Raw genomic sequence first — 18,928 nt, 5'->3', positions numbered from 1 at the left:
CAAACAGACACACTGATCACCACCCGAAACCCACCATTGAAAGCGACTACAACTCGGACCAAGCATTTGTATGTATATCGAATTTTTCAGTGAGGAAATTGAATAAGAGGTGATGAATAAGTGTCGTCCTCTAAAACGGTAGGTGCACGTCATTAAAGCTATCGGTGAAATCAACCTCGACAAACGCCCTATTGCTTACAGCCGCTATTGCTGCCTTCGCTCCTTCTACCACAACGGTAGAGAAAGGAGGCTCATCGAATACCACACGAATCAGAAACGATAATAACAGTAATTCGTGACTGCGCTCTTGCCGGCCTCACGGAGCCCAGTCTGTGAGATCGCAAAACTTGTATCAACGACCGAATAATAGAGAGCCAGCAGCCGAATTACGATAAGGAAAGCAAATTCGCCATCACTATAGGGATGGGTACTCGATGAGTGCGAGAGACAAAATACTAAGAATTAGTAACATCATGATGACGATGATGTTGCTACTGCCAGCACCAGCAGTAATGGTGGTGGAGAGCTGAGACCAGAAAGGACGTGAACAAGGGGTGATAAACCTCATTGAAAGCTACTATCGATCTAGTACAGCTGCTCAACCACTAGGAAAACAACCATCATCAGGTGTGAACATAGACAGCAAATAGCGTGGCCCGGTTGGGCAAATAAATGTGACTCGATCATAAGAGAATCGTTACGATCTTAGTCGTGGACATAAGTCGAGGATTATGAATATAATAATGACGTTAATTGGCAGCAGCAATACCACAAAAAACGAGTAAGAACGGGGAGAAACATTACAATGCAACCCATTAAGACTCGATATAAGATGGACAATAGCAACCAAGAAGGTATATATACAGCAGTTCTACCGAAATAGTCGGACAAAGTAGGAGTTCCTCACTTCAGACGGTAGTAACCATCAGACTCAGCGGCCACTCAGCCATGATGATGATGAAGATACCGAAAGGAGGAGCTCAATGAGGTGCCCTATTAATGCATCCCAGCGTTATCAAAACCTTGATATCTCGGACCGTTACCCTTGCTCGGACCCGCGTTTCCGACAGGGATCTGAAGCCAATGACAAACAAATCACAACCGCACCACAGCCGAAAACACCTACCGAGTTGGCTCCAGTAATAGAGAAGTTCATGCCCTTACCCTTACCACGGCCCTTGCCAAAACGTCCCTTGCCCTTACCATAAAACCCACGCCCCTTTCCACCGTAGTTGCCCTTACCGCGACCCTTACCACCGCTGTTAGAGCGGTCGTTAGCGAACGCGATCGTTTCCAGGGCCTCGGGCACCGACTGATTGGCCTCACGCAGGCAGTTGACGAGTTGACGGGCCAACTTGCCCTTGTCAGGCGAGAAAAACGAGTAAGCAACGCCGCTAGCTCCAGCACGACCAGTACCTAAGACCGCGCCATACACAACATAGGACCAAATCGGGTCGACTCACGTCCGATACGATGAACATAGTCCTCAATGGTGCCGGGGAAATCATAGTTGATGACATACTTCACGTCCTTCACATCAAGACCTCTGCTGGCAACATCAGTCGCAATCATGATCGCAGACCTGCCGGTCTTGAACTGGTTCAGGACCCAGTCGCGCTCACTCTGCTTCTTGTCACCATGGATGGACAGAGCAGGCCACCCATCACGACGGAGGAGACGAGTGATATCATCGGCGCCACGCTTAGTGTCGCAGAAGATGAGGGTCTTGGCAGTCCAGCCACCACCGGTAGCAGCTGAGGCCGCTTGCATAAGGGCCAGCAAACGCTCCGGCTTCACATTGTTCTCAACGACCTCCACGTACTGCTGGATACTGAGAATGACCAAAGGTCTATAGAGTCGAGAAACCCCCCCCCCCCCGAAATTACTTATGGCAAGCATGACCAGAGCGGCCGACAGTGACCAGGACGGGCTCCTCGTTACAGATGTCTCTCGCCAGATGCTGCACCTCCTTAGGCCACGTCGCCGACCACATGAGGGTCTGACGATCCGGACGGATCTGGGACACGATCTTGCGAACCTGAAACCATATACAGTTTATCGCAGTTCGTAGCGGCGAGTTCGAGCTCACCTGCGGCTCGAATCCCATATCGAGCATACGATCAGCCTCGTCCATGACCAGGTAGGTCACACGCTTGAGGTTGGTAGTGCCGGACTCCAGGAAGTCAATGAGACGGCCAGGCGTGGCGATGCAGATCTCAACACCATTCTGGAGGGCCCTAGCCTGGGGCCCACGTTGAGTGCCACCGTACACGCACGTGTTGGTGATTCTGGAGCTTCTCCCGAACCTATCACACTCGGCCTTGATCTGAAGGGCCAACTCCCTAGTAGGTGCTAGGATCAAGACGATGGGACCATCACCCTTCTGGAGGTAGGGCTGGGCGTTGATGTGGATAACAGCTGGGATCATGAAGGCCAGGGTCTTACCACTACCCGTCTCAGCAATACCAACCATATCTCTACCAGATAGAGCAACCGGCCACCCCTGGACCTGGATAGGCGTAGGCTTCTCGAAGCCAGCCCTATTGATCTCCTTAAGGATGTAGTCAGGAAGACAGGCTTCGTCGAAAGTCTGAATCGGGTTGGGGACGTTCTCACCGCGAAGAATTTCAATATCAAGAGTGCGACGAACTTGATCGACCTCCTCAGGAGTCATAGCCGCCACACGAGGATCTTCAACATAGAAGTTCTTGCGCAGTTCAACGAGCTGAGTGTCCTGCCAGTTGATAGGGATAAGGCTTGCTCCCAACTGGTCCTCATACTGCCCATAGTAGCCGCTGTACATGCCAGGATAGGCTCCACCGTAGGCACCAGGGTAGCTGCCGAAGGAGCCGTTCTGGCCAGCATAAGTATGGTCATATTGAGGGCTAAAGAACGAAGAAAATAATGAGTGCCATCAGACCGATTCAAACTCACCCGTTATTATAAACTGGAGCGTATCCACCATAGTTGGCGCCATTATGACCAACTCGGCCGTAGTTACTCACAGCCTGAGCAGCATAGGCAGAATAGTCGGGAGCAGTGGCCGCGAATTGGGACAGAGGATCCGCAGACGAGCTCGGCGGTGTGGAGGGTTCAGTGTGGACCGAGGGAGCACACGTAGTGGCTTCCTCGCTGGGACTGCTATTGCCAGCAGTAGCCTTGGTACTCATCATCGGCTGAGCCTGCTGCTGTTGCTGATGATAGAGGTAGGCTTGCTGGTACTGAGGTGAGGGATTACCCTGAGCGTTCTGAGCTGATGAGGCCGCGTCAAACATTATACACAGGAGTAAACCTACACGGAGCTTGCGAAATCAGATCAACACAAATACGAAGAAGAGGAATAAAGCATGAAACTAATTCGATAAGGCATGTGCCAGCGCTAATGACTGCTCTTGCTGGGGACCTTCGTAAAAAACGAAGATATTTTCTTACAGCCTTTGGCCGCTTGCTCCAACCGAGCCCGCTTAGCATCAACCTTGTTGGCCTGTCGACACCGATGGTCCTCATCAAACCTCCCATCGAGCACTGCTCACTTCACTCTGCCTATTCCGTTTCTGGTTCATTGTTGCGGCTACCTCAGCAGAAGGAGCAGGAAGGTTCGACCTTTTCACAGGCGATGCTATCAAGGCTTGCGATACATCTAACAGATACCAACAAAGAGTCGTGAAGGTGCTACTGTCACTCACCGACGCCCAGTCGTTGGCCAACCTTAGCCACGAGGTCAGCGTTGCCGATCGCGAAATGATAGCACAACTGGCAATATGCCGGTACCACTCACACATGCCTTAGCTCATACCTCACAAACAAATCGCGTTAGCCTCTCCTTCTTCAGCTCCTCTGTAGCGCACTCACCAACCTCAGTGAAATACAGGTCAGATGACATGGCCTGTGGAGACAGCAGTACCAACGACCAACCCAAGGCCCTACGTATTCAGTTGTCTTCCGAACAACAACAGCAAGCCAAGCCACCAACCGGTCCATGCTAAACCGATACACCTTGTCCTGCAGAAGGGCCGGATGATAGTGACGGCAATAGGCGCAGCAGCTACCTCTGCTGAGACCGTCTTCACCTCACACACGCAAGCGAGTTGCCTCTCGAGTTCCACCCGACACAGCTTAACCTTGAGAAGAGCTCAAACGAGGAGGGATAGATCATACCATGTGTTTGAAGGCCTCCCTGCAGTTACTGTACTCAGTGCTAGCATTGAGGATTATGTCAGTGAAAGACACAAACCTACCAACTAGAGGAAAGCCTTCATCAGCCCAGACCCACCAACCTTTCCACGTTGTTCTCCTGAGCCATTAACAACGGTAGTAGAATCGACACGGGCGGCACCTCCGTCCCGATAAGGACATGAGGATCGCGAACGAGGGTATCATCGCCGACAAAAATACTTCCTCGGTTGTACCCACTTCGCTCAAAGGAGTTGACCTCGAACAACCTAAACCACCACCAACAAGAACACAGGCTCAACAAAGGCCTTACCTGCCCTTAAAAGTGACGAGGAAGTTAGCCGGCTTGCCATCACTAGGATGAGGGAGACGAAGTACCTCAGCCTTCTCTTGAGCCAAGTCGATTCGAGAGAAGAACAGGCGGCACTTCCATCGCTGTGCTGCAGGCATTGGAACAACGATGTCTAGCACGCATACGCTCGAGAAACACAAGAGATCCCCAGAAGCCGAAACATGTTAAGTTTGACACAAAAAAACTCCCGCAATCTCGCGTCATGCAGTCGAACTTCTAATCGGAGTGTCAAAGACACGGTCGACTCGACTGGACTTGGGCATTGCCCGGAACATCCTGTTGTACCTGGAATAAGCCCTTGACTTCTCTATCTCTACCTTTACCGCTACCAAGCGAGGAGGTCAGTGTGGTTCCTGAGGAGCCAATGGTGTGTGGTGAAGCCCTCGAGGGACCTTATGCATCCATACCTACATCACACTAGACAACACAGCTAGCAGCAACTTACACGGCAACATCAGCGAGGTCAGGGCTGGGGCCTCCGTGGAACTTCCCTCCCCTCGCTGCCAAGTCGAGTGTCCACTCCTAGGGTCGAGTAGGAAATCGATAATGGCATGTGACAAGGGCTTCTTACGTCGATGCATTTGAGGAGGTCCTCTCGCTCATCGTCAATGTCGTACTTTTTCCTTATCTTGTCATTGGCCATCCACATCGCCCAACCCCCAAGGAGACGATTGACCATTTTCATGGGTAACCACATATGAGGTATGTTCATAATGTACCCGAAGGCCTCGAACGACTCGCCAAACGTTCGTGTGAGGTTGGGAAAAAGTAACACCGCTAGCTTGTTGTCAGTCCAGTCCACCCATTTGCTGATCTCAGCGTCTTGCATCTGTTTGGTGACGTTCTCTCTGCCCAGCACTTCGACGAGCTTCTTGATGATCTCGGCAGAGTCATTGACCTAAAAGGAGAACCAATGAAAGGGAATAGGTAGAGGGTAACTACCTGGACACCATCGATGAACGCTATGGGGACTTTCCGATAATCTTTACTAAATCGAATCTCCCCCTTAGTAAGAGGATTAACATCCATGGTCTTGTAAGGGACCTGAGTAGGTGAAGTGAAAAGCAGACGTGCCTCAAACGGACCTATTCCGTATCTTACCACCTCAACCTAGTATCCTATGGTTTCAAAGATACCACCTGACCCTCGTACCTGTTGCCAGTCCAAGAAGGCCTTCACCTTGTTGCAGTAGGGGCAGATCTCGTACTGGTATATGTTAACCTCAGGCAGTTTCGACACACCAGCTGCACACAGGCGTGATGATGAAAATCGGGTCAGCATGGTCCACAAGGAAACCACTTGTAAGGCTAGGGAGTAGGAAGGGTCTCCGAATTCCCACCCTAGGGCGCCACCAGTGCTGACACGCTAAGTGAACACTCACTGAACAAACGCGAAGGGAATAGAAACACCAAGCCCTGGCAAGGACTCCTGAGGGGCGAAAGGAAGCAGGTTGGGCCAAGGGAAGACTCCTTGGACCTACGTCCACGACGTAACGAGCCGGCTGGATGTCACAGGCTGTACCGAACGATTATTCAAATGGGTGAATTTCTCCAAGCTTTGGAATTTTTTACTCGCGCATAATCGTCGTATCTCCCACAGCATTTCATCTCATCGCAACTGATCCTAAAGCACTACTTCCACGGTGTATTACCTTGTAGTGACATACACTCAGTCTACTCTAGTATTGTTTGTAAAACTAACCCTACGTTCTTCCTGTTGTGGTCGGGCAGCTGTTGAACCTTCTCGTAATCACAGTAGAAGGCTATCGCATGTTGTAGTGTCATCCCTCTTGGCAGCACACGCATCGCTGTCGCATCCCTAGTGATCAAACTTCACCTCCCATTACATGTCCTTGACGGAGTCTCTCTCCTTCCTACTGGACGGCTTTGACCCCCGCAGGCAGCGGCGTCGTCGTTGGATGAGCCGTCTGGCTGACCGTCTCGAGGTGGACCCCGACACGGATCGCAACATGAGTAGAGATGAACGCGCTGCTGAGGCCTTGAGGAGGTTCTTCCATTTGCACAAGTAAACTCAACAGTGGCTCCGCTGGTGTTGGAATGTATGCTCGCTATCTTCAGCTGAGCTCGATAGTTTCCACGCCCATAAGAGTTTACATACGGATTCGGTGCACAGAAACCAATAAGAGTCTTCTCAAATTTCCACGGAATTTCCATATTGCCCCCAACACATGTAGTTGGCCATGTGCGTATTCCCCCCCACTCTGAACTCCGCTGAGTGGCACCCTTGCATGACCCGTTCAGACCCCATCTCCATAGTAGCACATCAGCCCCCACTGAAGCCCTACCCCGCTCTGGCATGACCCCAGCGGCAGACCCTCTCGAGGTTGTGTGGATGTCCGAGATAGCTCCGCATAGCTCTGGGATGTGGGACTCGATGGTGCCCTTCTTGCAAGCCATAGTAGGGCAAGGGTCGGAAAAACAAAGACGCGAATGGATACCCAAAGTGATGACGATGGAAGTCGTTGGTTCGTAAGTCCCCATTGATAAAAGTGGTAGTGTCAATCTAGTTGGCAGATATTGTCAAACTGAGTTGGGTCACGGCTCTAATGTGAAGGGCCTCGCGACGACCGCTACCTTTATTGCTGGTGATGGTGATGACGGTGAGGCTCACTTCCTGTTGAGCACTCCTACTCTTACTGCTACTAAATGGTGGCCTGGGGGGCTGGCCCTCATCGCCACGCATGCTATAGTGTAGGGTAGTCGATGCTACTACGGCTTGGCATGCGATGCTGTGTTCTCAGCTATGCGAGGCTGGTCCTGCCTGAGGATGGCGATCAAGGTGTGGCCGGTTTCATCATCACGTTACGAGATACGAACCATCGTGTTTTACCGGGAATTCAACTGGGGGAGCTTGGCCCTAAGATGGGGGAGGAATCTCATGATTCGGGTTGGATGCGCCTCGACAACCTCAGAGTGCCCCTAGGGGCTCTACTGGCCGGCAAAGGGGAGGTGGGTGGGGACTACTGGGAGGACGGGAAATGTGTACATGGTCAACTACATGCGTTGGTGATAATATGAAAATTCTGAGGAACTTTTGGGAATTTTTGGTTGGTTTCTGAACGCTTCTACTGGAAGTCGTATATAAAATCCTGTAATTAGTGAGGAAAGCGAAGGCGAAGTCCAACACTGTGTATAGCGCACACGACCGACCCTATGGGACAGTATGACCTCGTAATGATATGTGTATGAAGGTTCTTGGCAGGTTACGAAAAATGGTAAATTCATCAGCAACCCCAGAGCGAATACTAGACTGGAGCATTCGTCTATGGTGGCCACCAGAGCTGCGTGGATAGCCTTATCGGGAGGGGTCCTAGCTAAAGCCGCTACTATTGCTACCAGGTAGGGCATGACGCTTGAGATTGGATAACAAGTGGTTCCTAATTTGTTATCAATATAGTGAAGTATCATCCGTGATAAGAAAAACATACTTCACGGCTACTGTATAGCGCGAATATCGGGTTATTCACAGAGTATCACACCACTCGAGGTGAAACGGGTGAAACTTCAGTAGTCATAAAGCACACGCTGGGCTAGCAAGGAAAGCAAACAAGAATGCAAAAGTTAGGACGGGCACTTGTGTACAACATTTCCTCTTGAAGACGACCTCCACCTGCAACCATCGAATATGCCGTTTTATAGGAGGCATCGGGGAATTATCGAGAAACCTATAAGGTTTCCGTGGGGAAATCATTTTGAACTTTCCACGTATGGCTAGGAACACATTCTTCAATCAGTTTCCCATGTAAATGTCATCATCACATTAGCAACATTTTTCCCATTGTTATCTTGGGAGACGTTATTTCTCGAAGCTAGATGGGTTTTGGGGGGGAAACATTTGTGACTAGGTACTCTCACGTACGTCGTCAGGGTCGATCCCCGTTGACCCCCATTGGGGAGGAGGCCAGGCTTATCGATCACGATGCTCAGGCTATGAGGCTACTACGAGGCATAGCTTCGGCCTACGTGCTTAAACTGGCCGGTCAATGGCTGCTCATTGACGCTGGTGTTGATAGACAATCTGAATGGCTCGTCGGCGCGCTGAAGGGTGTGGCGTGCGCGTTGTCTGCTGACCTAAATGAGGACCTTCGTCGTTGTTGTGGTGGAAATGGCTACTTGATCAACAGTGGGATCGCGAGGATTAGCTTGGATAATTTGTGGCGCGTGACGGCCGAGGGAGACGTTCAAGTTCTACTCTCGTATGCTGGACGGAAGATGAGAAGCCTCCCTGCAGATTCCATCCTGGGTGATGAAGTCCCGTGGACGCTACCCCTCGTAGAGCTGCGAGGTCGTGCCCAACGGGCCCATGCTACAGCCTGTGATCGTAGCAGCAGTGTATATGATATCGTCGCAGCCCGGGCTTACTGTGAATGGGTCTTGGCCAACTGGGCTTACTCTCGTGTGGAAAAAGTAGCGGCCTTGAAACCGGACTGTGAGGCGATCGATTTGGTTCGGAAGTTGGTATCAGTCTATGCATACTGCATTATGTATATGCCGATTTCTGGGATGTCTTTATTGCCGGAGTTGACCCCGCGTGGAGATGGTGTGAAGGAGTTGCTTGCGTTGGTGAAAGAACTCCGTCCAGCAGCTCTGGCATTAGTGGATGCCTTTGAGTTTTCGGATCAACAGTTGCTGGGGTCCACGTTGGGGAGGAAGGATGGGAAGGTGTATGAGGCCTTGTTCGAGGACGCATGTAAGGCGTCGTGGTCAAGAGGAGTGCCAGAGACGGTACGGAAGGTCATGATAATGCGACAGAGCAAATTGTGATAATATTGTGTTTCTTATTTTCTAATGCTGTGTTGTGTTGAGGCTATCAATATCACAATGCCACGACATAGCAGACATTCCGTGTAGTTCGCGCCATGCAAGTATCTCAGCGTGGCTTCAATCATGTCATAGGCGCCTTCGGTCGATAAAGTCGTGCTTAACACGGCAGTGGAGTGTCTAAGAAGTAGGGCAAGAGGAGAAGGAGCCGTTCGATATGTTTGATACTGATTGCTCGGGGGAGGATGGGATACGATTTGATGGGCGATGAGCTCGGTGGTGGTTTCTGATGAAAAAAACGTTAAGTGTCGAGGTCCAGGTAGTATGTTGTCCGAGGTGAATTCCCTGAGTTTGACATCCGAGAGAAGAGAATTACGCTTAACAGGTGGGAGATCACTGGAGAAACCTTGAAGATTGTTATGGTGAATGAAGACATTTTCATGAGGGCTTATTCCGGCCAGGAGCATGGGGTGATGATGAATCTCAGTTGTCATTTTTTGTTGATTTCGATGGTACACCAAACCGAGTGTGCGAAGATGCCTAGATTGAAACGACAGCTCTCATTTGAGTCCAACTTTCTCGCAGCTATCGAGGACCAGACTGACGGTCATGGCTTGAACATAGGCTGCTGTATGCATACTAGGGCAGCTGGTGAGGTGAAACCATTTAGTTCTAGAGGCTGATGTGTCTTTAGTTGGTTCTCATGGAAGGGTATCTCGTGAGGAGTTCGCCAAGCTGTGGAAGGAGCGTGTCACTGACCGCTATCCTCGGTGATAACGATGGGATGGTTGGTGCATTGTTGTTTTCATAGGGACTAAGTGTAGATTAGGACGGCTATGGCTATATTTTTGACAGAAAGAATTCGCGTATGTTGGTGCGGAAGACCTGCATTGATTTACTATACAGTGCTCGCCTTTTATTTCACGTGCAGTGTTGGAGGAATATATGTTCGCTTTCCTTAGCTGAGCTTAGGAGTTTACAGACTAATTCGGGTAGAAGTGTACAGAAAGCAAGCATAATCTCCTGGAATTTCCTCGGAATTTTCATATTATCACCAACACACGTCACCCTACACTGTGACCATCGAAGTTGAATGGCGTCCTATTGTATTGACAGTTCTCCTCAACCAATCAGCTTCAGTCACAATTCCATCTTGTAAACGTTCATATTTGGCAGATATCGTTCCCGTATCTACAGCAGTCCTTCGCTCTTGGGCTTGGATGTACACTACAATGTGGAGGATCTCGGCGAGGACTTTGATGTCCTTTCAATCGTCGATGAAGTTAAGGCTGATGACGTCCTCAGGGAGCGTCCTCAGAGTATGAGTGCGGTTGAGACGGTCGTCGAGAGGATCATGACGACGCCTTTTGATGAGCATCTGCCTCCCATCAAGTTCGTCTTGGTGCAAGGAGAGGACGGGAATACTACTATAGTCAGCAAGCTACACCATGCCTTAGCTGATGGCTTCTCGAGTATTATGGCTCTATTGGAGCTCACTGATCCAATGCCCGATACGCAATTGAGGGGGTCGGCGAACGGTGTTGGTGATGGGTCGTCGAGGCTGTCTGAGGATGATGTGAATTCGAAGACTTCAAGGCTTGCATCCGGACTGTGAGTGGGGAAAAACGTCCATTCTTCGGAGTTTTTCGCCCACTTTTCGTAGGTGATTATGATTTGACTTTCAGATGCATCTTGTGGCAGTGGCTGAAGCTCATCCCATGGGCAATTTATATGCTTCTGGTATTTTCCGTTCTACCCGATTCTTATACGAGTTTGCATCCAACATTCTCGAGACGTGGACGTTTGGAAGTTCGTTTCGGGAAGGAAGTGTCTGTGGAAGATCTGAAGGTTGTCTCTCGAGCGACCGGGGCTAAAATCAATGACGTGATTCTGGCCTTGCTGGCGGGCGCGGCTCGACGATATTTGCTTGCTGAGGTGAGAGCTCTTTACAGTTGAGCATTACGGAACGGTGTTGGAATATGTATTTGCTTTCTCCGGCTGGGCTCAGGAGCTATATTAAAGATATTTGAGCACGACTTGGGGTAGAAGTAGAAAAAAAACCAAGAAGAATGTCTTGGAATTTTCTCCGAATATCCGTATTACCACCAACACACGTAGTTGATCATCTGCAATTTCTCCGAAACTTTTGGAAATTGTTGTGACCACACAAGCTGTAAGTTACAGAAACATGTAAACTGCAGTTTTTTGACATGTGATTCACTGGCTTCTTGCAATGCTTGAGCTCTCTGACTGTTGATAAGAATCGGGATAGTGTTGATGTTGATAACAGTGTGTCTGAGGAGGTCAATTGAAAGTTTCCTTTATAACGCGTAATACATGGTGAATGCTTCAAAGCTCAATACGTTGAGAATGGTTTACTAAAGGTTACTGGTTATGTCATCTCAGGCGGTGAAGAACGGGAAAGAGATTGGCGATCCCGCATCGTTGCGTATGGGCTTCCAGTTTACGGCTAATATGAGGTCTATGAATGATAAACCAAGGATTGGGGGTGGGGGGAACGAATCTTGGGTCTTTTCGGTGAGGTGTGGTATAGATTGACAGAATATTGGATGTGCGCGCTGCTTGCTAGGTGCCGTTGTCCTTGCACGCAGACGTTCGCGAGAGGATACGAGATGCTCAGCTGCAGACCGGCCGGCTCAAGTCTTCTCCCGCCTTCCTTTTTGGTATGTCAGACCTGTGTCCATATGAGTGAGAGAATTTCTGATGATGAAAAAAAGGAACAATTTGGAAACCCATGCGTGAATGTCGATTTACCCCATTACAAGTCGTGGAGAATCAAGGCTTCACCGTGTATCAAGTTTAGGAATATCACCTCGAATATTGTCACTATATTCATTCGGGAATTGGCATTCGCGGTTCTCCAGTGAAATGGTCATCGTAACGGATTTTCTCGCGCAGTGGTAACTGGATGATCACAAAGTCTTTGGAAACTGCGGAGTCAAATGGTTTGTTTTTGTCCTCTTTTTTTGGTATATTCCTGTGTCACTAAAATAGTGACATTAGGAGTGTATTACAGAGAGCTTGTTTGCGTCTGCACTGGTGTTTGCGCTGCGAGGATTGTTGTTGTTGTTGTTGTTGTTGTTGTTGTTGTTGTTGTTGTTGTTCAGGTAGAGTATTCATACGTTTCTGTGGGCTTTTCATGAACTTGCCGTTATTTCGTCCACTTCTCATTCAATCGATTTGCGGCGGGCGTTATTTACTGGGGAAAACCCTCACAGTGACCAACGTCCGAGGTCCCCGGAATGTCCGTTCAGTGTGTGGAAGGGAAATCGTTGGGTTGCAGTGTTACGTCAGCTATCCACAAACGTTTACTGTTGTCACCTATAACGGACGGGTGAGATTACCCATGTATAATCGTTTGAATGAATTTATCCTCTTGCCAGATGAGCACCACTATTTGCACTGATGAAGCCACAGTTGATGCCGAGGTGAGTCTTAGAGCATCTAGCCATTGTAGTTAACATGGAAATATCAAGAAACCAGGCGTGTTGCTAGGCGTAAAGTATTACGCTATAGGCGTATAAGAAACTTATGATAATCAAAGCGAGTATAGCACTTTTGCAGTAAGATGTTACTCAGGCGCACAAAAGAGAAATCTTCGAAGGTTTACAACACCTAGCAACATCCTTGCCAGAAATCTATAATGTTTCCGGGGGGAACTCATTTTGAATTTTCCCCCTATGGCTAGGAACACATTCTTCAATCAGTTTCCCATGTAAATGTCATCATCACATTAGCAACATCATTTTCCCAATTGATATCAAACTTTGGGGGACGATATCCCTCAATGCTAAATGGTTGCCTCTTGTAGTTACTACGCGAGTGCTACAGCACTGAGATCGAGCAGAGCATCGCATTTTTCCGGCCCTAAGCCACGAGTAATGGTTATGACGAGAGTTTTTATCGTATGTGTCACCCTTTGATATATGTCTGTCTTGAGAGTACGTTGTTTATGTATCATCACCTTTGAGAAAATGCTGTTCTAGAAAGGTAACTTTTCCTTTTTATACCACGCCTTGTGTTATTTCCGAGTTGGACAAACGCACGAACGCGAGACTGGATGAGAGCGAGGACTTAACGGTTTATGAAAGGGGTGAAGAATGACTGGCATCGTGGTTGTCTGGACACAAGTCACCTGTGTTACTATTGGTCACGAGTCTGCACGCATGCCCAACCGGTGACGTAAAAGCGCCCGCCTTGCCTATCCTCTCTGGTGATCTACGGGAAACTCTCTACAGCTAAGTTCGTTATGAGTGAGTGTTCATACTTGACAATCGGGTGACCCGGGATCGATCCCGGCACCATGCATTTTACCCGTCTCGAACTTTTCCAGCTTGTCGTATTCTCCTTTGAATGATGTCTTCAAGCCGGCGAGAAGCCAAGACCTTCAAAGACCTCGGTCTCAGCCAGTGGGTCGTAGATGTCTGTGGTAGTCTGGAAATCACCAAACCCACGTCGATTCAGCGACTTGCTATTCCTGCTATTCTGGACGGCAAGAATATTGTCGGTGCCAGCAAGACAGGTACCACTGCTGCCTCCTTATGGGCTGCCACTCGAGTATTTACTAATTTCACTGCATCATCACAGACCTCGGAAGATCTGTAGAGAGTTGCGTATTTTCAATCTCATTCGAAGTGAAATTATGAGAATGTTCGATGCAAACGAGCGTGTTAATGAGAAGTTAATAATATATCAAATTCTTAGTAAAGTTTCCCATGCATCTAAATTCATCGTCGCGTGTTTCAGGTAGCGGTAAGACTGCCGCCTTCGCCCTGCCCATCCTCCAAAGGCTCTCCAAGGACCCCTTTGGTGTCTTCGCAGTTGTCCTCACTCCGGTGCGGGAACTGGCTGTCCAGATAACCGAGCAGTTCGAGGCGCTGTCGAAGCCAATTGACGGTCGTATTTCATGCATCGTAGGAGGGACCAGCCTGTTGCCGCAAATACAGGCAATTCACGATCGCCCCCATATCGTTGTTGCCACCCCCGGAAGACTCGCTGAGATCCTCAACGGCGATGCCTCCCTCGTGGAAGCTTTCGCCCACACTGAGTTCCTCGTGCTCGATGAAGCTGACAGATTGTTGGTATCGGGATCAGGATTCGAGACTTCTATTGCTGATACAATGCGGGCCCTCCCGGGCAAGGCCAACCGACAGACCCTATTATTCACGGCTACTTTATCGGATAACGTAATGGCTTTGCAGAAAAGATACGGGGAGAGTTCGATGCCATTGGTGGACGCAAACCCCAGCAGTGACCTACCGACGAATTTGAGGCTGCGATATGTGTTCGTACCGGCGATGGTGCGAATGGCTTATCTCAATTATTTGGTCTGTCATGAATTTTCCGAGGATACTATGATAATTTTCACAGCTACGCTCCGCTCTTGCCAACTAGTTGCTTCTACTCTCGAGAAACTGGGGGTCTCGGTTGCCGCTTGCACAGTCTTCAAGACCAAAGGCGACGTACGGCTTCTTTAGGGAAATTCAGAAATGCCAAAGTGCGAGTGTTGGTCGCGACCGATGTTGCTAGTCGTGGTTTGGACATCCCCCGAGTGGGAGTTGTACTCAATTATGAGCTTCCGACAAGTCCTGAGGACTTCGTTCATCGGGCTGGTCGAACAGCTAGGGCAGGGAGGAAAGGGGATGCTGTTAGTATCGTCACTGAGGGAGATGTGAAGTTGGTGAAAAGTGTGGAAGAACGTATGGGAGTAATAGGGAATCTAATTCATCTTCGACGTTCGCTGTGTGGTTAAATTTGCGTCTGGTTGAGCACATGTGTTGGTGGCAATATGAAAGTTCTGAGGAAGCGTTGGAAAACTTCATTCGGGCTTGGGAGTTTCCAAAGCAACAGTATAATTTTTTACTGTGAAAAAGTGTACGAAAACCAACAAGAATTTCCCAGAATAGTCGTTAATGGGCATATTTTTACGACGCAAATTTGGTATTAGTGAATTTAGTGCATCGTAGTGTAAGAATATAACAGGTGTTGAATCCTCCATATAGAGTTGGTATAGTATATGTCGTCGTTTCCACGAGTTCAAGACCACCATCGTTGCCGTTTGTTCTCCAATACTTAAATAAACCGCCTTATGAGCGATTTTCCAACTTGTAAACCTATAATTTCCCGGGGAGAAACTAATTTTGAATTCTTTCCACGTATGGCTAGGAACACATACTTCAAGTAGTTTCCCATGTAAATGCCATCATCATATTAGCAACATCATTTTCCCTATTGTTATCAAACTCTGGGGGACGTTATTTCTCAAAGCTGAATGGATGCCTGCGTTTAGTCACAATATCAGGTCACTATGGAAAAGCTAGACATCGAGGATGAGGACGCGACAATATTGAAGTTGCTCACGAAGACGTCGAAGGCTGTACAGGAAGCTGAGCTGTTGTTGTTTGAGGTAATTAAGGGTAGAAGGGAATACGAAAAAGTCTAGTTTGAAGAAAATTATAATAAGATAAATTGGAATATATATAAAAGTATAAGGTATAAGTTCGGGGTATAAGGTTTCTTATACTAATTCGTATAAGAAAATTGAAGTTGCACGGCGTAGTTTATACTATGAAAATATTACGGTGAATGATTTTGGAGGATTAACTGTTGTAGTGAGTAAAAGGACTATTGCATGTCAACTTGATATAAAAATGTGGAAAAAGTGCGGTATTTTCTGAGGAGAAATGATAGTGAACAAGTTGTCGCTATCACAGTTTCGAGAGGTTACTTTAATCACAGTAGTAGTGTTCACATTGGAGTTTCAACGGTGATATGAAAAACATTTTTCGCAGTTCACTTTGCGAGAAACGCGCGAAGTGGGGTGATTCTTTCCGGGTAATTCGCAAAGAATTTAAATGCAATTAATATCGCGTTTTTCACATGGAGTATTACGCTACTTCACGTAAAACTTGGGAAACTCCATTATATGTGCGACATAGTTTCACATCGATTCTTATTAATCTCGAGGAATAACTCACATTTTTCACATTTGCATATCAAATTTACACGGGAGGTAGCACGAAGTGTTTGACAACTTTTTATTGCCTTCTATGGTCAGGTCGGTTTTGACGATAAAATAAAAGAGTCCAAACGGCGCAAGCGGAAATATCGGGAAATGGCTGCTCTGAAGTCGTCAACTGCTAATAGTTAGAGTATCAGCAAACTCAACGTTGTTCCTCATACGTATTAATGGTGAAAAACATATTTCACAAACGACTGCATAGCGCGAATATTGGGGTTTTCACTGAGTATAACGGTGAAACTTCACTGATATACACGTTACTGTACAAATATATTGCTCCTATTATCTTTAGACTTGTTGGGTTCAGTAGTCACTTCGGTTGAGATTGATTAACGTTTATCTTGCGACTCGTATGATTTAGCATTTCAGAAGTGTATAATTTTTTTTTCCGCAAAAAAAAAAATCGGGAAAATTTTCTGATTTTACGTAGACTTTTCCCTGTATGTGTTATGTCAGTCCTTGGAAGAATTTTTGGGTATGCAACGGGTGGTCAAGAATCAACATCATTATCATATCAACATCGGAGTAGTAGAGCTAGCGATGATTCGGTCGAGGAGCGGTAGGAGGGATCGGCAGTTGTGGACTTTTCGAATTTGTGGTCGAGAATCAATTTAATAGGGAGGGTTTGTGATATGAAGCTCTCGTGTTCGAGTATTTTTTGGCGGTCTCATTGGAAAGAAATTAGGATTTTTTGCAGAATTTTATGGAATTTTTCGGATTTTCTGGGAAATTTCTGAAATTTTTCGGTTGTGGTTGAGAATCAATTCACTAGGAAATTTTTGAGATATGAAGCTCTCGTCGAAGGAAATTGGATGGTTGTTTGGGTATTTCTGGCGATCTCATTGGAAAGAAATAGGGAATTTTCTCGATTTCTTTCGAATTTTCCGGATATTCTGGCAATTTTCCTAAAATTTTCGGAGCTTCATGGAAATTTTGTAGATCTCTCTTGTGCTGTGCAGGCACAGCTTATCTGAGATGGCGCAAATCCACGGTCGAATTAATGAACGGCTGAAGGACCTCGACAGTCTCAATGCTACGGCGTGTGAGGGTTTGGTAGAAGACCTCAGGGAGATCTCGGAGATTCTCCTATGGGGTGAACAGAATTACCATCAGGAGCTGTTCGACTACTTCTGCGAGAAGGATATGCTGAGCAGTTTTGTAATGTGGGGAAATGGGGAAAATTTATGTTTTTGCGTTAATTCTGAAGTTTGTATTTCGATCTAAATCAGTGGAGTTTCACTCGTTTAACGCGAAGTTGTGTAGTATTGCATGAAAATTGTGCCATGTATATGCTTTCATGATGAACGGTATTACAATTGTTTTCCACCTTAAGTGAAATGTAAATATGTTTTTCACTAGTGTTTTTCATATCACTAGGGTGAAACTTCATCGTGTGAGGTGACAAATTATTGGTTTATCGAGGTAAGCCGTAGATTGTCTTATCACTATAATAGTGTCACACAGGGTAATACTTTGTAAAAAACGCGATATTTTCGCGGTGATATGAAGTAGTCGGGGTGAAATATATTTTTCACTAGTGTTTTTTCATATCACTAGGGTGAAACTCCAATATGAAATACATGTTTGAGGGGACATATTTCGTGGGATAACGAATATCTTAGGTTCATCTGCGTTGGATTCATTTCAGGTCGAAGTGCTGAGCATGGCAACAGTAGCAGTAGCTGTGAAGATTCAACTTTTGCAGACTATGAGCCTTCTCACTCAGAATCTGAGGACCAGGACTTCCCCTTATATATGTATTTAGCAATGATCATATCAATAACCTTATAAGTAGGAGAATATGCACATGGGCAACTACGCGTGTTGGTGACAATACGGAAATTTTTAGGAAATTTCTTGGGAAATTTTGTTGGTTTTTCTACTATAGTTAGTGTGGAACCTCTTGAGCTCAGGTGAGGAAAGCGAAAATATATTCTTCCAACACTGCTATTACCATTAATGTTGATGTTAGTCGTAGATGAAGTAGACAGACCTTGTGTGACTTGGAAACGGCGATAAATTCTTTCACTGCTATACGGATTCATGGGAGAAATTAGTGTACATGATACTCAATTTTATGTTAGAAAAACGAGAAAAAATAATATTATTTTTGAGATGAAGAGATGCGCAGGTATATCATAAGTTTGGTTAATACCGCTCCTTCGGTAACACACATGGAAAATGAGTGCTACTCCTTATTAAAATTGGTCCATCATCATTTTTGTTGTTAATTGTCAGGCGCCCCTTGTCAGTGGTCTTCAGATGAAGAACTGTTGTCTTATTATATAACCTTTGTGAAAGGTCTGGCCCTTCGCCTCGATCGGGAGATGCTCACACTGTTCTTCCACAGTGATCATTTCGTGAGTGTTTATTATTGTTATGATGTTCTCAAGGAGTGGTATGTTAAGGTTCTTTACACAGTCCCTATACGCCTTTATAACAGCGCTGATGCAATGGTGAGGACGTCAGTGCGGACGCTTACTTTGGCGGTGTATCAAGTCGCTGACCGACCCTGTATGGAATTCCTGGTGAGAATTGCTGCTGTGTTTTCTTTGGTATGAGTTGATATGCAAAAATGGA

General features: G+C 47.1%; 7 protein-coding genes across 7 annotated transcripts in view; 4 read left to right on the top strand and 3 right to left on the bottom strand.

The window, feature by feature from the left end:
• Positions 1-87: 87 nt before the first annotated feature.
• Positions 88-3,275, bottom strand: Pmar_PMAR011937 (RNA helicase, putative; the record flags this gene model as incomplete). Its single annotated transcript, XM_002774019.1, has 6 exons — positions 88-1,074; positions 1,127-1,416; positions 1,464-1,831; positions 1,887-2,038; positions 2,090-2,885; positions 2,935-3,275. The coding sequence occupies 6 exons, from the start codon at positions 3,273-3,275 to the stop codon at positions 997-999; spliced, it is 2,025 nt and encodes a 674-aa protein (XP_002774065.1). The 3' UTR covers positions 88-996.
• Positions 3,276-3,379: 104 nt separating this feature from the next.
• Positions 3,380-4,623, bottom strand: Pmar_PMAR011936 (hypothetical protein; the record flags this gene model as incomplete). Its single annotated transcript, XM_002774018.1, has 8 exons — positions 3,380-3,484; positions 3,534-3,640; positions 3,687-3,753; positions 3,797-3,886; positions 3,928-4,002; positions 4,159-4,234; positions 4,278-4,442; positions 4,487-4,623. 8 exons carry the CDS (start codon positions 4,621-4,623, stop codon positions 3,380-3,382), a joined length of 822 nt encoding a protein of 273 aa, XP_002774064.1.
• An 83-nt stretch (positions 4,624-4,706) lies between these two features.
• Positions 4,707-5,814, bottom strand: Pmar_PMAR011935 (conserved hypothetical protein). The gene is made up of 6 exons (XM_002774017.1): positions 5,678-5,814; positions 5,468-5,569; positions 5,097-5,423; positions 4,971-5,047; positions 4,855-4,932; positions 4,707-4,810 (listed from the first exon to the last, which is right to left on the bottom strand). The coding sequence occupies exons 1-6, from the start codon at positions 5,804-5,806 to the stop codon at positions 4,726-4,728; spliced, it is 798 nt and encodes a 265-aa protein (XP_002774063.1). The 5' UTR covers positions 5,807-5,814; the 3' UTR covers positions 4,707-4,725.
• A 557-nt stretch (positions 5,815-6,371) lies between these two features.
• Positions 6,372-9,309, top strand: Pmar_PMAR011934 (Acyl-coenzyme A oxidase 1, peroxisomal, putative; the record flags this gene model as incomplete). The annotated part of the gene is made up of 6 exons (XM_002774016.1): positions 6,372-6,550; positions 6,787-7,014; positions 7,060-7,236; positions 7,287-7,494; positions 7,748-7,884; positions 8,391-9,309. The coding sequence occupies 6 exons, from the start codon at positions 6,372-6,374 to the stop codon at positions 9,307-9,309; spliced, it is 1,848 nt and encodes a 615-aa protein (XP_002774062.1).
• Positions 9,310-9,815: 506 nt separating this feature from the next.
• Positions 9,816-12,788, top strand: Pmar_PMAR011933 (conserved hypothetical protein; the record flags this gene model as incomplete). The annotated part of the gene is made up of 8 exons (XM_002774015.1): positions 9,816-9,957; positions 10,001-10,076; positions 10,483-10,917; positions 10,992-11,241; positions 11,713-11,844; positions 11,897-11,990; positions 12,435-12,661; positions 12,711-12,788. 8 exons carry the CDS (start codon positions 9,816-9,818, stop codon positions 12,786-12,788), a joined length of 1,434 nt encoding a protein of 477 aa, XP_002774061.1.
• Positions 12,789-13,680: 892 nt separating this feature from the next.
• Pmar_PMAR011932 (ATP-dependent RNA helicase, putative) lies at positions 13,681-14,804 on the top strand (the record flags this gene model as incomplete). Its single annotated transcript, XM_002774014.1, has 2 exons — positions 13,681-13,849; positions 14,074-14,804. The coding sequence occupies 2 exons, from the start codon at positions 13,681-13,683 to the stop codon at positions 14,802-14,804; spliced, it is 900 nt and encodes a 299-aa protein (XP_002774060.1).
• An 830-nt stretch (positions 14,805-15,634) lies between these two features.
• Positions 15,635-18,928, top strand: part of Pmar_PMAR011931 (hypothetical protein) — a gene marked incomplete at both ends in the record, with an annotated part of 5,036 nt that continues 1,742 nt past the window's right edge. The window contains 6 exons of the mRNA XM_002774013.1: positions 15,635-15,733; positions 16,385-16,455; positions 17,308-17,506; positions 17,997-18,105; positions 18,650-18,708; positions 18,757-18,876. Coding sequence (XP_002774059.1) covers positions 15,635-15,733; positions 16,385-16,455; positions 17,308-17,506; positions 17,997-18,105; positions 18,650-18,708; positions 18,757-18,876 — 657 coding nt within the window. The remainder of the gene's footprint in view (positions 15,734-16,384; positions 16,456-17,307; positions 17,507-17,996; positions 18,106-18,649; positions 18,709-18,756; positions 18,877-18,928) is intronic.

This window comes from Perkinsus marinus (assembly GCF_000006405.1).
Source record: "Perkinsus marinus ATCC 50983 genomic scaffold scf_1104296958712, whole genome shotgun sequence".
Taxonomy (NCBI): domain Eukaryota; phylum Perkinsozoa; order Perkinsida; family Perkinsidae; genus Perkinsus; species Perkinsus marinus.
Note: the sequence above shows the minus strand (reverse complement) of the source record. Positions and strands in the feature narration are given on the sequence as shown.